The sequence below is a fragment of the Nannobrachium achirus genome (assembly GCF_963921795.1).
Source record: "Nannobrachium achirus genome assembly, chromosome: 2".
Taxonomy (NCBI): domain Eukaryota; kingdom Metazoa; phylum Chordata; class Actinopteri; order Myctophiformes; family Myctophidae; genus Nannobrachium; species Nannobrachium achirus.
Genome location: NC_137811.1, coordinates 47,346,185 through 47,369,736, shown reverse-complemented (window position 1 = coordinate 47,369,736; position 23,552 = coordinate 47,346,185). Strand labels below are relative to the sequence as shown.

Sequence of the window (23,552 nt, the reverse complement as noted above, 5' to 3'; positions counted from 1 at the left end):
TAAACGTTCTACTTGCTCCTTCCCCACAACATTGTCAGTGTTGTTCATGATGAATCCCTGTGTTCTTGATTAATTTGATTTCAAACCACCATCGGTCTCATTCTCGTACTGTAGGTTTGTCTGTGATAGACTGTGGATAGGGCCACGTATGGGTTAACTTGTCACATGCATTATCGCTGTGCCTTGGCACAGCTAGTTGCCAGTGTGTGTGACTGTGTGCACTAGCTTGCTCATTGACTTGTGCAAGTAGTATCGATCCGTAGGTCTGGAGTCTCTGGACTGATTAATAATGTGGAGGGCTGGGCGAGGGACCACTGTTTTTTCCCCCCTACATGACTTAGCTGCACATCGACCAAGCTGTCATGATTGATTATGTCTGTGAGGAACAGATGAGGCACCTTTATCACGCTTAAGGGTGATTTGTACTTAGTTGCGTGCTAGTGCCGCTCACCGAAAATAGCCAGATCTACAAGCTCAGAATACGCTGCAGCACGACTTGTTGTGAGCTTGTAGAACGAGTTATTTTACCACCAAGTAGTTTGAAGGTTCAAACTGCCCTCAAACGCATCTCTTGCGGACTCTTGCATTCCACACTTAATAAAAATTACCCTTTAACAGTACCTTTTCAACCGTCTTAGTTTTTACCCTTCTTTGGCCAATTATTGTCTTAATAAAGCTTTGTTTTGTTGTTTTTGTAAAGTGACCTTGGGTATCTTAAAAAGCGCTATTTAAATCACATAATATTATTATTATAACTCTTACCTTCTCTCACATTCTTCGTGTTCCTACTCTCTCTCTCTCTCTCTCTCTCCATCTCTCCATAGAGGTCAGTTGAGAGCTATGTGGACAAGCGGATGGGGACCACCTATGGTCCCCCAGCTGGGAAGAGAATGTCCGTCTTTATAGATGACATCAACATGCCTGTCATCAATGAGTGGGGTGACCAGGTCTGGGAGCATTATAACAACTATGATAAAAGTATATTCTATTGCTTTAAAAACAGAATTTGTCTTTAAAAAACAAAAGAAATGTTCTCTTCTATGTTGAACCAAACAAGGACCTGTCACCTGTGCAGTATGCTTCTCTTGTCTAATGGAAACATCCTATTTTCATAACGTACAGTATTGTTTCACCTGACTAAATCGTAAACAACTTTTCAGCTTATCCTTCATCTCTCCCATTCCAGGTAACTAATGAGATAGTCCGGCAACTCATGGAGCAGAATGGGTTCTTCAATTTGGAGAAACCAGGGGAGTTCACCAACATTGTGGACATCCAGTTCCTTGCATCCATGATCCATCCTGGAGGAGGTCGTAATGACATCCCACAGAGACTCAAGAGGCAGTTCTCCATCTTTAACTGTACCCTGCCCTCCAACGACTCTATTGACAAAATATTTGGTAAGTAACATGATCAGGGCTGTATTGTTAATACTAGAGACACAGGGCCCCATTGGGGGCCTTAGCAATTGTACGTGTACAGATTTACAGATCGCTGCTCCAGTGATGAAATTACAATGGGTGTATATAGGAAGGGGAGCCTCACGTGGTGTAAACAATATTGTCAGTAATGCCCTTGTCATTATCCACAATGAAAACCTTGACAGCGCTGGCTTTCTTTCCTCTTGAGAATGCTGTATAGAGTTTCATCATTCTTCCATATGTGGGTATCGGATAATGTCCGTATTAGGACGTATTAGGCATGACTATTTTGCAAATGTTAGATTATTCATCATGTAGGTCTATTGAAGGTAGCCTATAACGTGGCCATGCCCCAGGAGATATTGGGATATCATATGAAGCATTCTCGCCCTTCGGGCGTCTTACTGGTAGTAAGGAGATATTGTGATGTCACATGAAGCATGACGATATTGTGATGTCACGGGCCATGCCTCTGATGATATTGTGATGTCACGTGAAGCATGTCCTCAAAATCTTTTGTAAAATGTTAAATTACTCATCATGTAAGTCTATTGAAGGTAGGAAAGATAGCCTATAACGTGGCCATGCCTCTGGAGAATATTGGGTAACCCTTTACTTTCCGGTACAGTAATTACATGGTAGTTACCACGTAATTACAAGGTAATTACTTGGTAACCACCCCGTATTTACCGAGTAATAACTAGGTAATTACAAGGTAATTAAAATGTATTTTACATAGTAATTACCTGGTGTTACCTGGTAATTCCCAGATACATTCCTGAGAACTACCAGGTAATTACTAGGTAATTTAAAGCATGTACCTGGTAATTCCATATTAATTACTTGGTAATACACTTAGCAATTACTTAGTTTATTACCCGGTAGTTCCCTGGTATTGTCTTAGATACTACAAGGTAATTATTAGGTAATTATAAGTATTTTATTATGTATTTAGCATGTAATTATACTGTAACTACCTGGTAATACACTTAGCAATTACTAGGTTTATTACCCGGTAGTTACCTGGTATTTTCTTGTATACTACAAGGTAATTATTAGGTAATTATAAGTATTTTATTATGTATTTAGCATGTAATTATAGTGTAACTACCTGGTAATACATTTAGCAATTACTAGGTTTATTACCCGGTAGTTACCTGGTATTTTCTTGTATACTACAAGGTAATTATTAGGTAATTATAAGTATTTTATTATGTATTTAGCATGTAATTATAGTGTAACTACCTGGTAATACACATAGTTTAATACACATAATTACAAGGTATATTGCCTGGTATTTACCAGGTATTTTCTTTGATACTACCAGGAATTTATGAGTAGTTGCTTATGCAATTACTATATAATTACATGGTAACTACCATGTAATATACCTATTAATGTCTAGGTAATTCATATGTATTTTCTTAGAAATTACTAGGTAATTACCGTTTAATTTCATGTTAACTATCATGTTATTTACCTGGTCCTTACCTTGATAGGTAACCCATTATAATCTGTGCATATACAAAGGTACTTACCTGGTATTTACCCAATAACTCCAAAAAGTATTTACAGGGAAATTACCCAGTAGTTACTGTTGGTTTGTACTGTAAAGTAAAGCGTGATCAATTCCATGACCTTACCTGGTAATTACTCAGTATTAACCCAATAACTACAAAAGGTATTTACATGGAAATTACCCAGTATTTACTGTTGGTTTGTACTGTAAAGTAAAGCGTGATCAATTCCATGACCTTACCTGGTAATTACTCAGTATTTAGCCCATAACTAGAAAAATATCACATTACCCAAGACACTTGGACCGAAAATGCCCCCAAACTGACCAGTGTTCATTCATTTGCGTTCAGTGAATGCCAAGTCCTGGCTTTACAGTGTCTGTGAGTCTGCTTCTCCCCCTGAACAGCACACTGTATGTCAGGAGATAAGAATTCCCATCAAAAACCACCATTACCAGTCATCAAAAATTACATTAAGATGAATGCATATTATTTTTACACCTCCTCACTCAAGACACCTCGCTGGGACAGATATGCAAAAACAGGTGAGCTGCCAAAGCTTTAATCCAATGAATTTCTTATAAAACATAAAACATAATTACAAAAAAGTGTAAAATATTAACAGTCAGGCATTTTTTTTATCAAGTAGAGATTTCTCTTTAAAAAAAAAACAAAAAAAAAACAAACAAGAAAACATCAATGATAAATAATAACTATATGCAACACCTGTGTCGTAAAGGTAGTATATGACAGTTACCAAATTACAGCATGGGGTTAGAGGTTGGGCAAGAGGTTTGTCTACTGGAGCCAGAGAGGTAAATAATGAGACCAGATGCAAGTATAAACCGTGTCTGGACAATAATATAGTTACTAAAACTAGGCACTCAAAGAATGTGTGGACTAGGTAAGCAGAAGACTCTAGATTCGTGGAGGGAGATGGTTGCTGTTTGTACAACAGAATGAAGCACAATGAGACTGATCTAACTTTCAAAGGTAAGAGATAGATGTTTTTTTTCTTTTGTTGTTAGTTTCTCTGTACCTTTTAGTTTTATTTAGTAGCAGACAAAAAATAGTGAAACAACTGTCTACTTGTAAAATGTACCCAAAAAGAAATAAAATAAAAGTATCTGAATGACCAAAATATGATTTATTTGTAACTCTCTATTTAATAGTGCGCTGTCCCTGGTTCCACAACGTTTTGGCTATTTATCTCTATTTTGTCTTGGTCTATTTTATTTTCTCTACTGACCTATTATTGTCTTTATGTTGTTTTGTTGTTTGGTTTTGCTACATTAACTCAGTTAGCGCCGGGCGACTTTACGAGCGACTAGTTCACTATGGCGTTTGGTGCCGAGCGACTCGGAGCGACTTTTATATAAAAGCATTGTTTAAGCTTTTAATATGTGTTTATAGACGGAGCGAAATGGTTAGCTTACCTCAGCTAATGTCCACACGTAAACCGTGAAAAAAAAGGATACGATTATGACGTCACCTTTAAACCAGGGCTTCCTGTTGACAACAGGCCTCTGCTAGCGTTAGCCTCAATGCAACCATCCGACCCTCACGTAGCTTCACTAGGTCGGATTTTGATTCTGAAACTTTCTGTGTGGCATCTATATACGTCCCGATGCCCATACCAATGGTGGTTTGAGACGATCAAGCACGAATTGAACAGTATTGAGCTGAAATGGTGACCGGCGGCCCGTCCATGTTAAGTCAATGAGGACCAAGTCAGCGTCTCATCCTGTTATGTGGATTTAAACAGGCTTAACATGGGACCATGTCAGTGTATGGTGTATGGTGGTCTCTAGTGGTCATCTGGTGGTATGGTATGTTGAACGTGCATTCGTTAAGGTGGTCTGGTTAAGGTGGTCTGGGGGGATACAAAATAGCTATTTCCTGGCGTTATAAGCGCACATTCATATTCATATTTTGGAAATCTGGCCCTGTATGAGTTAAGGTAATCTATTATTGTTGTTAGCTGTCTGTATAATGTTCTTGTGGAAGCAGGGCTCTTATTTTAGTTGTTTAATTTTAAACTCAACTTGAACCCTTTGAAAAAATACCAAAACACTTCAATAACAAGTAAAGAAAAATTAATCTGAATTAATCATATAAACAGTCTAAATTCGTATCTTCAATTCAGATCAATCAATTAGATGATAAATCAAATATCAACAAATTCAACATTTCAATTGAACAAAAAAAAATCAAAGTCAAGTTACAATCAATATTTTCCTTTTTTTCCTCGCTCTCTTTTTTATCCTTCAGTTTGTTCTTCTGTTCGGTTCGTATGGTCAGTGGACCACTTGCTGCTGTTTACTTTTACTTAGATTTCTCTGGTGTGTAGGGATGAACCTGGCAACAGTACTTGTCCTACCACCATGTAGACAAAGGCACACTTTAACTCTTTCCTCTTCTTTCAGGTTACAGGTCGACTCTCAAGGGCCGCTCGCCAGTCTGCATGCTGCTTTAGGACTCCAGGAAGGATGAACAGGCTGCAGACGATTCCAGGATCCAACTATCAGTTCAATTCCAATAACCAAAAAACCCGGCCTTGAAAACAAAGCCAGAAGACTCATTAGTAGTCTTATTTGAAATAGCACCATGTTAAAACCCATAGGCCTATACTGTAAATCATCCCTTTGTCTTCATGTTTTCATCATAGATATATTCTGATTAAACTGAAGGTATAATTAACTACAGTTATCTTACTGAGTTACTGTCCCCCTTATTAAAGTGAAACCATCATAATAAACAAATGCTTCAAAAGTGTCATTTCCTATAACACCATGCTCACCATTAAATTACTTTTAGTGGTCTATTTAGTCAAGTGGAGCCTTACCAAGGGAGATGCTTCAAAGAACATTGCTGGGCTGCTGTGCAGTGAAATGTAGAAATAATCACTAGCAAAACAAAAACGTTTTTGCTAGTTTCTCTCTCAAAGCTTATTTCTAAATAAACCTTCTGGTTTTGCTCAATAAAGTCACTTCTCAATCAAAAATATCCGTTGCTCACTTCAAAAATAATTATTTTCACTCAGACAATCCCACAGCTCCTGTCCTCTGTCTCATGCAGGCAAAGTCAAAAACAAGGAAGCATGTCTATATACTTCCTGGTCTGAAAAGCACCTGATTGGCTAACTCAGCCAACTCACAGCAAGCAATGTTCTTATTGGCTTACAAAACGCCCCCTTTTAGATTGACTGCTGCTCTCACCAATCACACTCCATGTCATGTTACCACCATCATTTTAACCCCTGAAATGCCAGTTCAGTTATTGTGCTGAAATGACACTGTGTTTAGATTATTTGTTGGTTAGTTTTTCCAGCACATATTTAGGTCACTTGTAAAAATGTTGATATCCTATTTATTTGTTACAGAGTAGAAAATTGTTTTAATTATTCTCTCTGTTTATCCTTAAGTCATTTAACCCTGGGTTACACAAGTCACTTGAGTTGGCCGGCTCAATTTTATATTGAATGAAATATAATTAGTAGGAGTAGAAATAATAGAAAATAAAACAATGTGCACAAACATCAAACAGATGTGTCCAATTAAAAAAAAAAAAAAAAAAAAAAGAACTGACCTGCATAAAGCAAGGCCAGAGGCATCTCTGTGTTAATGTCTAAAACAATATCAGTCACACAGTTGTCGTTACATAAGGTTTCACTTCAAATACTTAATACATGAATTCAACAGTTGTTTTTTTTCTACTCAATTTTCTACTCTGTAACAAATAAATAGGATATCAACATATTTACAAGTGACCTAAATATGTGCTGGAAAAACTAACCAACAAATAATCTAAACACAGTGTCATTTCAGCACAATAACTGAACTGGCATTTCAGGGGTTAAAATGATGGCGGTAACATGACATGGAGTGTGATTGGTGAGAGCAGCAGTCAATCTAAAAGGGGGCGTTTTGTAAGCCAATAAGAACATTGCTTGCTGTGAGTTGGCTGAGTTAGCCAATCAGGTGCTTTTCAGACCAGGAAGTATATAGACATGCTTCCTTGTTTTTGACTTTGCCTGCATGAGACAGAGGACAGGAGCTGTGGGATTGTCTGAGTGAAAATAATTATTTTTGAAGTGAGCAACGGATATTTTTGATTGAGAAGTGACTTTATTGAGCAAAACCAGAAGGTTTATTTAGAAATAAGCTTTGAGAGAGAAACTAGCAAAAACGTTTTTGTTTTGCTAGTGATTATTTCTACATTTCACTGCACAGCAGCCCAGCAATGTTCTTTGAAGCATCTCCCTTGGTAAGGCTCCACTTGACTAAATAGACCACTAAAAGTAATTTAATGGTGAGCATGGTGTTATAGGAAATGACACTTTTGAAGCATTTGTTTATTATGATGGTTTCACTTTAATAAGGGGGACAGTAACTCAGTAAGATAACTGTAGTTAATTATACCTTCAGTTTAATCAGAATATATCTATGATGAAAACATGAAGACAAAGGGATGATTTACAGTATAGGCCTATGGGTTTTAACATGGTGCTATTTCAAATAAGACTACTAATGAGTCTTCTGGCTTTGTTTTCAAGGCCGGGTTTTTTGGTTATTGGAATTGAACTGATAGTTGGATCCTGGAATCGTCTGCAGCCTGTTCATCCTTCCTGGAGTCCTAAAGCAGCATGCAGACTGGCGAGCGGCCCTTGAGAGTCGACCTGTAACCTGAAAGAAGAGGAAAGAGTTAGTGTGCCTTTGTCTACATGGTGGTAGGACAAGTACTGTTGCCAGGTTCATCCCTACACACCAGAGAAATCTAAGTAAAAGTAAACAGCAGCAAGTGGTCCACTGACCATACGAACCGAACAGAAGAACAAACTGAAGGATAAAAAAGAGAGCGAGGAAAAAAAGGAAAATATTGATTGTAACTTGACTTTGATTTTTTTTTGTTCAATTGAAATGTTGAATTTGTTGATATTTGATTTATCATCTAATTGATTGATCTGAATTGAAGATACAAATTTAGACTGTTTATAGGATTAATTCAGATTAATTTTTCTTTACTTGTTATTGAAGTGTTTTGGTATTTTTTCAAAGGGTTCAAGTTGAGTTTAAAATTAAACAACTAAAATAAGAGCCCTGCTTCCACAAGAACATTATACAGACAGCTAACAACAATAATAGATTACCTTAATGTAGCAAAACCAAACAACAAAACAACATAAAGACAATAATAGGTCAGTAGAGAAAATAAAATAGACCAAGACAAAATAGAGATAAATAGCCAAAACGTTGTGGAACCAGGGACAGCGCACTATTAAATAGAGAGTTACAAATAAATCATATTTTGGTCATTCAGATACTCCTAATTTTATTTTATTTCTTTTTGGGTACATTTTACAAGTAGACAGTTGTTTCACTCTTTTTTGTCTGCTACTAAATAAAACTAAAAGGTACAGAGAAACTAACAACAAAAGAAAAAAAAAACATCTATCTCTTACCTTTGAAAGTTAGATCAGTCTCATTGTGCTTCATTCTGTTGTACAAACAGCAACCATCTCCCTCCACGAATCTAGAGTCTTCTGCTTACCTAGTCCACACATTCTTTGAGTGCCTAGTTTTAGTAACTATATTATTGTCCAGACACGGGTTACACTTGCATCTGGTCTCATTATTTACCTCTCTGGCTCCAGTAGACAAACCTCTTGCCCAACCTCTAACCCCATGCTGTAATTTGGTAACTGTCATATACTACCTTTACGACACAGGTGTTGCATATAGTTATTATTTATCATTGATGTTTTCTTGTTTTTTGTTTTGTTTTTTTTTTGTTTTTTTTTTTAAAGAGAAATCTCTACTTGATCAAAAAAATGCCTGACTGTTAATATTTTACACTTTTTTGTAATTATGTTTTATGTTTTATAAGAAATTCATTGGATTAAAGCTTTGGCAGCTCACCTGTTTTTGCATATCTGTGCCAGCGAGGTGTCTTGAGTGAGGAGGTGTAAAAATAATATGCATTCATCTTAATGTAATTTTTGATGACTGGTAATGGTGGTTTTTGATGGGAATTCTTATCTCCTGACATACAGTGTGCTGTTCAGGGGGAGAAGCAGACTCACAGACACTGTAAAGCCAGGACTTGGCATTCACTGAACGCAAATGAATGAACACTGGTCAGTTTGGGGGCATTTTCGGTCCAAGTGTCTTGGGTAATGTGATATTTTTCTAGTTATGGGCTAAATACTGAGTAATTACCAGGTAAGGTCATGGAATTGATCACGCTTTACTTTACAGTACAAACCAACAGTAACTACTGGGTAATTTCCATGTAAATACCTTTTGTAGTTATTGGGTTAATACTGAGTAATTACCAGGTAAGGTCATGGAATTGATCACGCTTTACTTTACAGTACAAACCAACAGTAACTACTGGGTAATTTCCCTGTAAATACTTTTTGGAGTTATTGGGTAAATACCAGGTAAGTACCTTTGTATATGCACAGATTATAATGGGTTACCTATCAAGGTAAGGACCAGGTAAATAACATGATAGTTAACATGAAATTAAACGGTAATTACCTAGTAATTTCTAAGAAAATACATAGGAATTACCTAGACATTAATAGGTATATTACATGGTAGTTACCATGTAATTATATAGTAATTGCATAAGCAACTACTCATAAATTCCTGGTAGTATCAAAGAAAATACCTGGTAAATACCAGGCAATATACCTTGTAATTACTATGTGTATTACCAGGTAGTTACACTATAATTACATGCTAAATACATAATAAAATACTTATAATTACCTAATAATTACCTTGTAGTATACAATAAAATACCAGGTAACTACCGGGTAATAAACCTAGTAATTGCTAAGTGTATTACCAGGTAGTTACACTATAATTACATGCTAAATACATAATAAAATACTTATAATTACCTAATAATTACCTTGTAGTATACAAGAAAATACCAGGTAACTACCGGGTAATAAACCTAGTAATTGCTAAGTGTATTACCAGGTAGTTACACTATAATTACATGCTAAATACATAATAAAATACTTATAATTACCTAATAATTACCTTGTAGTATACAAGAAAATACCAGGTAACTACCGGGTAATAAACCTAGTAATTGCTAAGTGTATTACCAGGTAGTTACAGTATAATTACATGCTAAATACATAATAAAATACTTATAATTACCTAATAATTACCTTGTAGTATCTAAGAAAATACCAGGGAACTACCGGGTAATAAACTAAGTAATTGCTAAGTGTATTACCAAGTAGTTAATATGGAATTACCAGGTACATGCTTTAAATTACCTAGTAATTACCTGGTAGTTCTCAGGAATGTATCTGGGAATTACCAGGTAACACCAGGTAATTACTATGTAAAATACATTGTAATTACCTTGTAATTACCTAGTTATTACTCAGTAAATACGGGGTGGTTACCAAGTAATTACCTTGTAATTACGTGGTAACTACCATGTAATTACTGTACCGGAAAGTAAAGGGTTACCGAATAGGGTAGACGAAAACCCTGTTGATTTTGATTTGAGATCTCAAATTATAGTAGCAAGATTCTTTATTGGAGATTGTAGAATTGTTCTTAATTATTATGAATCAGTACTTTATGTACTATCATTTGTGTGATACAGTATATTGAAGCTGTCCATAACATTTTGAGTAATATAATACACAGTCAGTCAATATACATCTGTCAATTTATTTGGTCAGTAGCTGGTGTACAATATAACAGTACAATAGTACTAGCAGGACAATAGTACACTAGTTGTAGTTGCTTGTTTTTTCTACAGGACATTCCGATTGCACCCAGGCAGTATTGCTATCACCCATTCTACTCTAGTAGTCTCTACTAACATTAGAAATGACTACAAGCTAGAATGACTGGTTGATTAAAACAAACCTGAAAATGTTACCTTTAGCAACAAGATGCCTAAGTCTCAAGTCTTAACACTATCGACCCCACCAACTCAGGTGTGATCGGTAGGGGCCACTACTGTGCAAGTCGTGATTTCAGTGAAGAGGTCCGGAGCACAGTGCCTCGTCTGGTGTCTTTGACCCGCCGTCTCTGGCAGATGACGAAGGTCAAGATGCTGCCAACACCTGCAAACTTCCACTACATCTTCAACCTCCGGGACCTGTCCAGGGTGTGGCAGGGCATGCTCAATACCACTGCAGAGGTGGTCTTCTCCGTACAGGTAAACACAGTCATGTCAATAGAGTAGAACAGTGGTAGAGAAGAGCCAGATCTACGACAGAGCCCGTTCAGAACCTCTGCTGAAGTGATACAAATCTTATTTATATGATTTATTACAATGGCAGTAGGAAGATTAAAGGATCATGAAGTAGGGAGAAGAACAGACTGGAAGAAAATAGGATTTTCAGCTCCAGGGCCCTCTTAAAAGTCTGGCCACTGGCCAGGCCATTACCTAACTGTCTACGCAGGTTTGTGAATTACTGAATAATTGATTGGAATAGAATACATCTTCCAACCCTGGGCTGCAAAGGTCTGGCAAGGACATGTTCAAAATCACTGCTGAATCCTCAGCAGTGCTGAGAATGTCAGATCACTGTTCAATAGGAACAGAACAAAACACAATAAAACAGAAGAGAATTACAAATGAGGCAAAATCTGAGGTCAGATTAGATTGATTTATTTATTTCATGAATAGTTTTGATAAACATCCTGGCTTAGAAATTCCATTACTTCATATTGATCGGATGTGCCCCTTGTCCTCAAAACCTACCAAGAGACCTTCTTTGCTTGGTCATCAAAATCATCAGAGTATTCAAGGATCCATTATCAGCAAATAATAAAACAGTGCAGCCTAATCAATATCATCAATCACATTGTCCTTTCTCCCTGATGGGAAGACAAAATATGGTACTGTTGAATTAACCCAGTCCTGGTGTGTGGGCAATTTATGATGTCAATGAGGCACTGGTTTGACTGTGTTTGAGGATAGAGGAGGGCTCAGAGTCAGACTTAGTCCTTGACACCGCTATCTCACTGCGTATCGTAGGTCTTGCTGGCACTGTGGAAGCATGAATGCAAGCGAGTGATCGCTGACCGCTTCACCATTTCTGAGGATGTGGCGTGGTTCGACTGGGCCCTGGTAGCACTTGTGGAGGAGGAGCTGGGCGATCTAGGGAAGGATGTGGTGGACCATGGTGTGGATGCATACTTTGTTGACTTCCTGCGCGATGCCCCGGAGGCTACAGGTACGGCATCAGCACAGCCCTTCTGCCTACATACAGTAGTATACGAAGGCAACACAAGACAATGCAACGGAAGATCTCAACAGTGTTAACCTTGTTACTGTACTTTGTGTTTTACCGACCAAAGAAACACTTAGAGGAATTCCACTTCATGGCTTTGTGATGATTTCAGTTGTTGTTCTTACAGGCGAGGAACCTGAGGAGTCAGACTTTGACATGCCCAAAGTCTACGAGCCCATAGAATCATTTGAAAGCCTCAAGGACCGACTTAATATGTTCCTCAGCATGTTCAACGAGAGCATCAGAGGAGCTGGCATGGATATGGTCTTCTTTACGGATGCTATGATACACTTGGTCAAGGTACCGGAGATGTTTTGGTTTTCATTTGTTTTGTTGTTCCTCAAATTGATCCACGGCCTTGAACCGTCAGTAACCGTACACAATATCTTCATATGCGATGGTTTCTTATTTTCTTTTTATATGTTCCTATTTGTTCATCTATCTATCACTCTACCTCCAGTGTTTACCGTCTCTATACTCAGAGCGAAAGAAACCCACTTTCTTCAGCATATATGTCAATCTCTGCATTTTTCTTCCTGTGCCTCTCAACCTGTCCACCCCACCCCCCACCCTTTGTTTTCTTCTTTATCTGTCAACTGGATTAATAGACAGACATACTGCAGGAAATGTATTAAAGTAAAGCATTGTAGATGTAGCACTTTAGTCTACAGTCAGATCTGAGGCACAGCCTTTTAACATCAAATGGGGTAACATCAAAATGGGTACATCATGGTTAATAGCTACAATTGAACAAATACAGACAGGTTGTACTTTGAAAGCAAAGGCCCCCACTGTGTGTGCGCCCACTTTGTTTGTTTTGAGACACAGCTAGAGTAATAAAAGAGCCTGAATAAAGCTGAGAAGGAAATTGGTTTTGTTCTGTGCTATGCTTTTGTGAAATTGAGCAAAGGGCTTTGTTTAGCTAGCGAGATTCAAATGAAATGAGAAATGTTGCACTGTACATACTGTACATAGGTGACTAATATACTGTAGTAGAGAGTGTAGATCAATGATTCTAAAACGTTTTCATTTCAAAGACTCCCAAGTTTACTATACTACTCTTAGTGTGTACAAATGAGCAACAACCCCATTTGCATGATGCAGCTGCTTTCTCTGAGCCCTTATGGCTTCTATCCAGAGGATTCTGCACTGGCACTGCAACTTATGGCAAGGAGCTTTTCAACTCACTCCTTCTGGCTCACACTGGCACCCAGTCTGTATGTGGGCTCCTTCATGCATAGAAATGCATGTAAACATCGCACAAACGTACTGTACAAACAGGGAAGACGCAGTGTGCCCTTATCTCCTGCTTTGTTTCATCTCTCCCATGTATATATGTGTGTGTATATATATATACACAATGTCCTATACACACAAAAAAACACGTCATACTGATTCGTATTTACACCCAGTCGTCCAATCTTGTGTGTGTGTGTGTGTGTGTGTGTGTGTGTGTGTGTGTGTGTGTGTGTGTGTGTGTGTGTGTGTGTGTGTGTGTGTGCGCGTGTGCGTGTGTGTGTGTTTTGTGTAGATATCGAGGATAATCCGGACCCCGAGAGGAAACGCCTTGTTGGTTGGTGTAGGAGGATCAGGCAAACAGAGCCTGACAAGGCTGGCCTCGTTCATTGCTGGATACAGGATCTTTCAGATAACACTGACACGGTAACCCCGGCACACAGACCTGCACACACCAACAAACCTGCACGCACAGCCCCAAACCTACATTTTTGCATGAATCCTACTCTCCTAACCAAGCATACATGTACTGTGCTGTAACACCAGCTTAGCAACACTGTAACATCCTAAGACTTTAATTCATTTAATTCTTTGAGTGAACTATGATCCTCCTATCGTGTGTACCAGTGATAGGAGGTGTTTCAAGCAATAAACACATCATAAGATCACCCATGTTAGTCGACAATAATGCAGTTTGTTCTGATAGGCAGGGGGTATCTTTGTATTCACCGTAGAAACAAAATCAAACCTCGGTTCGAAGTGGAGCGGTGAATCTGAGCAGCTATACCGTGTGTGTGTGTGTGTGTGTGTGTGTGTGTGTGTGTCTAGTCTGCACAATAGTGCCATAGAAGCTGTGTGTGTGTGTGCCTGCACAACAGCGCCCCTCCTTTAAATTGTGTGTTGTGTGTGGCCACTCAAGGTATTGCCAGGCTACAGACATAGCCAGCCACCCACCCACATAGCCAGCCACCCACCCACCCACAGACATACCTGTCTATTGGGAGCGCTTTCACCGCTCCAAAAATGAGCACACTCTGTATAGGCTAATGCATTTTGTCGGGTGCACTGCTCACGAAGATTCACAATAAGAAACTTCTTATTGGATATCTTTGCAAAGTGACTCTGCAGTTCGCTGGCACTGAATGTACCCATGTCATATTGTCACCCTGCAATGCGCCCAAACATCCATTTACTGTTCATACTGTGCCATAGAACTTTTGGCTGTGGCACTAGCTCAGATCAATCCCATTAGAATTTGAGAGTAAGACCTCTGAGTAAAAACAGTTGACCCTAAATCTATCACTGGGAACCAATTCAATAACACTTTCGATCTTGGCGGCACTGCCTTTAAAGCACAGAATCTCAATTCAACTAATAGAGAAAACAGAATGAAACTACCCTGTAATTGTCCATATGAAGAAAGAAATACGCACTCCCTTTGGAGATGACCAATTCTCATTTAGTTGTGAAAAACGATATAGAGATTCATTATACAACTTTCAACCCATCAAGATGTTTAAATCGGGCAGATGGGCACTCAGAGAAATCCAATTTCCCCCTTCTTTCTTTCTGGACTTTTCCATCCATCTTTATTGTTCTGGATCAGTTCAACTTTTTTATCCCTCTCTCTCTGTTTACAATCCATGGCTTTCTGTCTCTCAGCCCCTTAGCAGCTATTTTGCCGTCTGTTGTTTTCTAGTATGAATGAAGCCTGTGTTCCTCCTCCAGGCACCATAGTCCTCTCCGGAGAAAACAGAAGTGGCTCTTCATCCTTTCCATGACCCTCTGTCTCCATTGCGCTCACTCTCAAAGACTTTGAGAGTGAGAGTGAGACAAATGTGTCTGTGGCAAGACTTGGTTTTGTCCGTGGAAAATGATAGATTTTCTTTTTACACCATCAGCCTGTAATTTCTTTTAATTTCATCTTAAAAACCACTGAATGCCACCCTTTATTAAAAATCTACAAAACTGGTGCCATCCATTTTGTTTAATTCTACCTTTTTATGGGGGCCAAAATCATATTTTGTACTTAAATTACATATATAAATCTATGCTTCTATCGAAAGCCACACTACCCCTCTTACAAAGGAAAAAATGTATATTTATATATATATATCCTATCATTAGATTTGGGCTTCAATAGAACATGTGTAAGATGTCTTGATCATCATCATATGTTTATGCTGTCATTGGGCCTGTGTGTTCTCTAGAGTGCAATGGCCTTTGAAAACCACCAGGTGGTGGTCTCCTACTATCTGATGGACAAATAGAAGAAGGAAGAGACACGTCCATTCTTTTTTGGTCCGGGCCTAGTTGTTTACATTTTGGCCAGGCCTTTTTGCTAACATGCTACACACTTCAGAGCCTTGGCGATCGCTATCAAGGGCTCTGATCGCCGAATGGATGGCACGGTTAGATTCGCGTTATTTTTTCGAGTTTTTTGAGTACTTATACTTCGTCTGGGAAGCACGGCAAGTGTATAAACGAACGTGTATAGCTAACGCTAATGTGGACGGGAACCAATGTTCGGTTATACCGGTTTCCCGTCGGACTGTGTTCACCGGTGCTACAGTCAAATCGGTCGTGGCGCTCCGGTCACGGAGGCTTTAGGCTAACGTTTGGAGCGATTTTTTTTAAATTAAAATTATGGTATGAAAGATAAAACTTTTGATTAATTAAAAAGACGTAAAGTGCGTTTATGGCACTGGAGATCAAAGACGTATAGTACGTTTATGGCATAATATGAGTTAATATCCAATTACTGAATGTCAGTCTCTGGTTTTCTTTGACAAAAATGTCCACCATAAGCCAGCATGGCAATGAACCCTGACTTTCTTTCTTTCTTTCTTTCTTTCTTTCCAGCTCTTTATTAAACCGAAATTTTATTTTCAGGTCAGGATACCAAATTTGACCAATCCGGATAGAGAACTCAAACAGGATAGATAAACAAGTTAAATTGGAAGTGATGACATAAAGAAATTAGCAGACACTATTTTTAACTTAGATTAGATTCTTTATTCAGTTATTTTCAGTCTCACCTTAAAGTAACTCATTCCCTCAGTTTCCATCGGTTCAAGTGGAATCCTCATTGTTCTACATCTCTGAGAGTGTGAGGGAGGACATGTAAGAGTCGATTTAGGAACACTATTTTGATCCATTTTTAAATGTTAAATGAACACAGAATGTTACTGTGCATGATTCACTCACTCACTCACTCACTCACTCACTCACACACTCACACACTCACTCACTCACTCTCACTCATGTCTCTCTGCAACGATGACTGCTGAGCTGTCCATCTCTTCACCCTCTCTCCACCGCCACTTCTACTCTATGCTCTCATCTCTCCTCTGAAAGCACATAATGCTTTTCCACACACACGCACGCACGCACGCACGCACGCACGCACGCACGCACGCACGCACGCACACACACACACACACACACACTCACTCACAATATCCTCGTCTATCTCATCTCTCATGCAGTCTCAACCGTCCTTTCACACATTCACTAACACTTTTAGTTCTAAAAGCACCCACTACCAATGTGGGAAATGCACATGCCACCTCTGAATGCTTATGAACCACACACACACACACACACACACACACACACACACACACACACACACACACACACACACACACACACACACACACACACACACACACACAGCCACATATATTTTACCTTACAGCTCTTTACTCAGCTTCTCTCTCTTATCACAAAATCACAGTTTAACGATTTTAACCACATTAACCCTGGCATCCCTATTTTGTGCACATTTCAAATATTTCAGTGTTTAAAAAAAAAAAAAATCTTACAGTATTTGTCGCTATTTGTTGTATGACTGACAAGTATGTAAGGCTTATATGTTTACAGTAAAAACATTTAATATAAAAACCAAGTGGGTCCAAAAAAACGTTTTGTATTTTTCATTTTAAAAATGATTCAAAGTAGTGAAAATAGCCGATCTACAACGCGTGCTTGTAGATCTACTATTTTCACTAGTTTTGTGAGATAGTCTTGTATGATGAAGCAGGGCTTTACTTTACGAAAAGAAATGTACAAATTTGAAACTTGGAGATACGAGGTTTCTGCCCGACAGTGACGTTATGCGTGTGTTTTGCTATTGGCAGCTCTTACAACACAGCCAACCTGATGGAGGATCTCAAGGGTCTGTACCGGACCGCTGGCCAGATGGGCCGAGGCATCAGCTTCATTTTCACCGACAATGAGATCAAAGACGAGGCCTTCCTGGAGTACATGAACAACGTCCTGTCTTCTGGAGAGGTACACACACACGCATGCTCGCACGCACACACACACACACACACACACACACACACACACACACACACACACACACACACACACACACACACACACACACACACACACACACACACACATACCGGTACATGCATGGTAAAATCAGGGAGGAATTGAGGGAATGCGTTGCCCGACGTCGAGTAGTTTTGGATAGCTTGGATAGTTGTCCAAAATCGGCCATATGTTTATTGCACATTTGCTCATGTATGGGCATACCCATTATGGCCATAAATATCCTTACTAATAAACGACCGAATGTCTCTATGTTCCGATGTCTGTCTGATATACACGCATGCTGACATCACTGATACTAAATAGTGCCCAAATTTGGAGATAACTGACATCACTGATACCGCCTCCTGTACTACGCCATGGTAACAACATGCTGAAACAGTGTAGACATTTGGAGATGACTGACATCACTGATACCGCTGCCATGGTAAAGCCCTTTGCACACAGGACCGTTGCGTTTTTTTTCGTTTGCTGCATGAATAAAAAGCATTGGATTTGGTGTGCAATGCTGTGCGGAATCGGCGCTGCGGATCGAAAAAGGAGTCATAAAAGGAGTGATGAGTTTTTTACCGCATGCGACAAGACGCACAAATCGAACTGGGTTCGATCGAGAAAAAGACGCACGGCCGCAGCTACTCGTCGCACGGCTAATTCGGATCCGGTGTGCATGAGGTCGTAGAGAATCTTTGTTTTCTTTTTAAAAATGAAATTGTCCGTTTTATCCGTGCGGATAAACGTGTCTGTGTGCAAAGGGCTTAACAGCCGCATGCTGAAACAGTGCCCAAATTTGGAAATGATACGTCACTGATATCTCTGGGCCCTCCAACATTACTTCTGAGACTCCTAGATTCAATCCCTCATATACTGTGCACACCCCATAACCCAAACTGCACATAATTCGGAGCACATATGTTTGTGTATGTATGTTTAGTATACTTAATTGATGAAATCAGGGATCTCCATATATGGGCATAAAGGGGACATGGACAGACAGATAGAGAGATCTCCATATATGGGAACGAGGGTATTGCATAACCAGGTGGGGAATGAATTCCTGATTTGCATCGTTCCCGAGTAGATCGGCGCCCAACGTCCTATTTCACTTCCAAACATTTAGGAGGTCCTATATTGGATGATGTCATTTCTGGATGCATAATGGGAATTGAAGTCTTTGCATCACTCCTGGGTGCGAGAGACTACAGTCTAGGGTTTACAAACGGAAACGCTGTTTGACAACTTAAGTCGTCAGTGAATGTGTTCATTAATAAAATAAATGAAAAACTTAATTGAAAAAACACTGCACACAATAGCCTGAATAGATGTTAACATAACCCCAAACATGTTTGAAAGTGACATAACTTTCACTCTTTAATTTAATCTCAACAGTCTTTAGAAATGTGTCTCCACTATTTTGAATGATCAACAGGGTTTATTTTATAATAACTAAGACCGGCGTTTGACATTTTTTTCTGCTTCAAAGTAATACCAGCCTCTACTCAGGTTAATTTGTGTTGCTTCAGTGAAAGGAAAGCATTGGCCTTATTGTCCTTGTTTAAAAATGATATTGAAGTGGGAATAAAATAGTTTTTGTACAGAGGTGCTCTGAAGGAGCAGCCTGATGGGTGTACCTGTGAAGGGTCCTTAACCACTTTTGCCCTGGCATCCCTATTCTGGGCATGTTATTATAGGTGACATTTTCCCAAAATGTAAAAAGTGTTTTTTATTTTTTGTTATTCTTATTTATTTATTCTGCCCCTTTTTTGGCATCCTACTACTTCCACAATCTTTGTGCTAGAAATTTCGTTCAAACTTCAACTTTATATTATTCATCTACGCATATACAGGGAAAATGCTGGAAACTTAAAAATACTCACCTGTAGCCTCAGTAGCAGTGTGAACTGCCACAAACTTGTTCAGCGTTACGCAGTTATTATTGCTTGTACTTAATTAACTTAATTTCTGATATATATATAAAAAAAAATGTCCGATGAGGGATGTGTAAATTTTCTACTCTACATAATATACTGTACTTTGTGCGTGTTTTCTGCGAGCCCACGCTGTTTCAACAGGAACTGCTTTTCTAGTTTTGTTTGAGAATGCGGCTTAGAAGTACACTTCACCCATGTACAACCTTTTCTTCACAATTGTGCTCATTACAAGATGGCACCATTCCCGGCTGTGGACTGTTCAGAAAACTGCCTACCAGTAGGCAGGTTAGGTAATTTCAAACAAGATTAAAAAAAAAAACATTTTAATTTTGTTTTAATCCAAGAACAATGGCTTCTATGTCAGTGTGTCTGTCTGTCTGTCTGTCTGTCTGTCTTTCCAGTAATGGAAAAGCTTGTATCAGCTTGGACTTCCTATCAATATACAGTGAAGTAAATAATGATCTTTACAGAGGACTAATTTGGTATGAAGACAAGGTTAAAAATGGGTGATGTGCTCCTTCCAAGTGGTTAATGATGGAGGTCCTTGTGGCTCATTCTTCTTTCCTCCCACCCTTTCCTACAGTGTTCATTACGCAAGATTTAAGCCCAATTCATAATTTTTCGCATGACAAAAATAGTGGACCTACAGTATAAGCACACAACGTGTTGCGGATGCGGCACATAGTGAGCTTGTAGATCTGCTATTTTTGACATGCAACATCGTCCTGTAAACAGAGCATTTCACCCCTTATTTTCTCACCTGGTTGGTCAGATCTTTTATCTATCTCCTTCATCTCACTCTTTCTTCCCTCCTCTTGCTGCCTTGCTCTTCCTCTCGTCAATGTTTTCCTTCTCTAAGTCACATTCATTTTCTACTTTAGCAAACTCCTCCGCGTTGCTAAAAGCAAGCCGATTATCAGTCCTCCCTTATCTCTGCAAAATATGTGCTGAGCTTGTTTTAGAATTTTCTATTTTTCAAAATTGAGTAGTTTCAAAACAAACCTTTTCTAATTGATTTGAATTTACTTTGGAGTCTAGGACCGAAACCAGGCATCAGCAATGGATGCAACAATCTGCCATCACAAAATTACATCCATCCATCCCTTATACTGTATCTTCCTCGCACCCGCCTCCTCCTCCATTTCTTCATTTCTCCCTTGTCTTTGTCTCGGTCTCCTTTCTTTCTTTCCTCCCCCTTCCTCTCCCGCTCCTTCTCATTTCACCTCCACTCCACCACACTTTCCCTCCACCTCCAGATAACAATTCCAGCACCAGCTGCTCTGTCCGTGGGGGCTGGGGTGTAGAATGTTGTTGCCAGGAGAGACTGGTGTTTTGGCTCTGTGTGTGTGTGTGTGTGTGTGTGTGTGTGTGTGTGTGTGTGCGTGTGCGTGTGCGTGTGCGTGTGCACGTGCGTGTGTGCGTGCGTGCGTGCGTGCGTGCCTGTGAGAAAGAGGAGACATAGGAAGGGAGCACTGTTATAAGCAAGGATGCACACTGTGTGTGTACTAAACTGTATGTGTGTGTCAAACCACAGTCATCAAATGGTGACAAACATACGTTTAGTGCACACCAGACCCATTGAAAGAGACGTTTACTCTTTGATCTCGCCACGGCACAAACGCGATCATGTGTGGTTAATGTACAGTAGCACGAGTGATTCATCAACACCAATTATGAGGTCAACCTTGGAACTACACAATAGAACCCCCTTCTCTCTATAGGCCTGGTGCACCCACCCTCTCCCTCTCAAACACCATGGTACTGGAGTTCTTTGAGGACCAGGGTCATGCGAGAGGCTATAAGGGCAGCAGCATTGAGGTGATAAATGGATGTTGAAGGACATCGCTGTAGAGGGAAGATATATTGGGAGGTTTTAATAGCATGTGAAAGGACATTGCAGTAATGAAGATGAACGAATGACTGTGAAAGGGACGACGCCATACAGCAATCCCCGTATTCAGTTTGATAGATTTCTGGACCTTTGTGGAAAATGTTCAGGAATAAACTGGTGAGATATAGAAGTGGGTTTGTAAACGGGAGAAGGAGAGATAGGTGGTAAAAGAGAGGGAGGTATGGAGGAGATACGGTATAGGAATCAGCAAGACCATAGCATTATTACTGGGTTTACGTACACACTGTGAGCGGAAGCAATTGCACTTTATGAGTCACAATTTCAAAAATAGAGATGATTCTATCATTTTGCACTGCTACATAACACAGCAACAGATGTTATTTCTAGCGTGTGTGTTCAAATGCCATGGCTCCGTTTGTCTTTCTGGCACTAATTGTCTATGCCTAAAGTATGCATTCATATTTTAAACACTCCGGGTGGGAAAATGCTTTACTTGCAGATTCCCAGAGTTAATTAAGGTCCAAATTGGCCATAACCAAACTGTTTTCTTAGACCAAGGCTTGGAGACAGAACCCTTGAGAATTATGTGTGTCTCAATCTTCAGAATTGTAGGATTGCTTATCTCATTTACTGCCTATGACTAGTTTGATGAGTTATATAAGTGTGTCCACTCTGCCTATGACTAGTATGACGAGTTTGTAAAAAAAAAAAAAAAAAATGTTGAATTTTTTTTTTTTGAAAAATTATTTTTGGACCCCATCAAATCTAGTAAGCATGATTTCAATCGCGATTTTGCATGTTCAACCCCCATACAACCCCATCTTTCAAACAGGGCGGCCATTTTTGATTACATAACATGTAAAACATAATGGCTATTATCTCAAGAATGCCTGAACGGATTTCCAATCGGATTTTTTTGTTTGAAAGCTGTGAACAAACTGCACAAACATGGTGCATCATCTGTGCATGGGCGTGCATGATCCGTGCACTATAAATTACATTGAAGTCTATGGAGGCTTCTGGCGGGGAACCCTGATGGGAGCTGTTTCAAAATGGCAGTACTTAAATTAGGATAGTTTTTGACAAAAATATTTTTCCACTGTACATTGTATAAGAAATCAACCCAATTTTTACAGTAAATTGGTAAAACACAATTTCTATCATTGTGTGTGTGTGTGTGTGTGTGTGTGTGTGTGTGTGTGTGTGTGTGTGTGTGTGTGTGTTTTAACTTTAACTTCTTTTTGTCTATTTGTATTTAGTTGTATTGTTGTATTGTATTCCTCTTGTTGTACAGCACTTTGGTTGACTGTCATTTTTAAATGTGCTTTATAAATAAAGTTTGATTTGATTTGATTCAATTTGTGTGTGTGTGTGTGTGTGTGTGCGTGTGTGCGTGTGTGTGTGTGTGTGTGTGTGTGTGTGTGTGTGCGTGTGTGCGTGTGTGCGTGTGTGTGTTCCATCAAGGTGTCCAACTTGTTCGCTCGTGATGAGATCGACGAGATCCTCAGTGATCTGATCCCGGCCATGAAGCGCGAGGCCCCACGGCGACCCCCGACCAACGAGAACCTGTACGAGTTCTTCATGTCGCGGGTCCGACAGCACCTACACGTGGTCCTGTGCTTCTCACCCGTCGGGGAGAAGTTCCGGAACCGGGCCTTAAAGTTTCCAGCGCTGATATCGGGTTGCACCATGGATTGGTTCAGCCGCTGGCCTAAAGACGCTCTAGTAGCAGTTCATTTAGACACTTCAGCTTAGAGTTGAACATAAAACGTTTATTGAAGTAACGTAACATTTATGCAATGATATTGCATTGAGTTTGGCAGATGGGCTCTGCTCTGATGATATACAGATTGATCTGTGTAAACGTACATGTCACAGAATCTGCTATCTCAGACCCCCAGAGCAGAGCATAATACAGTACAACAACGTACATCACTACATCATGAATGTACAATCTTAATATCAACA

At 39.4% G+C, this 23,552-nt stretch overlaps 1 protein-coding gene across 1 annotated transcript in view; it reads left to right on the top strand.

The window, feature by feature from the left end:
* Positions 1–23,552, top strand: part of dnah5 (dynein, axonemal, heavy chain 5) — a gene marked incomplete at both ends in the record, with an annotated part of 181,417 nt that overhangs the window by 93,756 nt on the left and 64,109 nt on the right. Inside the window, 8 exon segments of the mRNA XM_080749007.1 lie at positions 825–947; positions 1,187–1,400; positions 10,917–11,140; positions 11,966–12,164; positions 12,349–12,521; positions 13,753–13,883; positions 17,600–17,753; positions 23,049–23,316. Of these exon segments, the coding sequence (XP_080605133.1) occupies positions 825–947; positions 1,187–1,400; positions 10,917–11,140; positions 11,966–12,164; positions 12,349–12,521; positions 13,753–13,883; positions 17,600–17,753; positions 23,049–23,316 (1,486 nt within the window).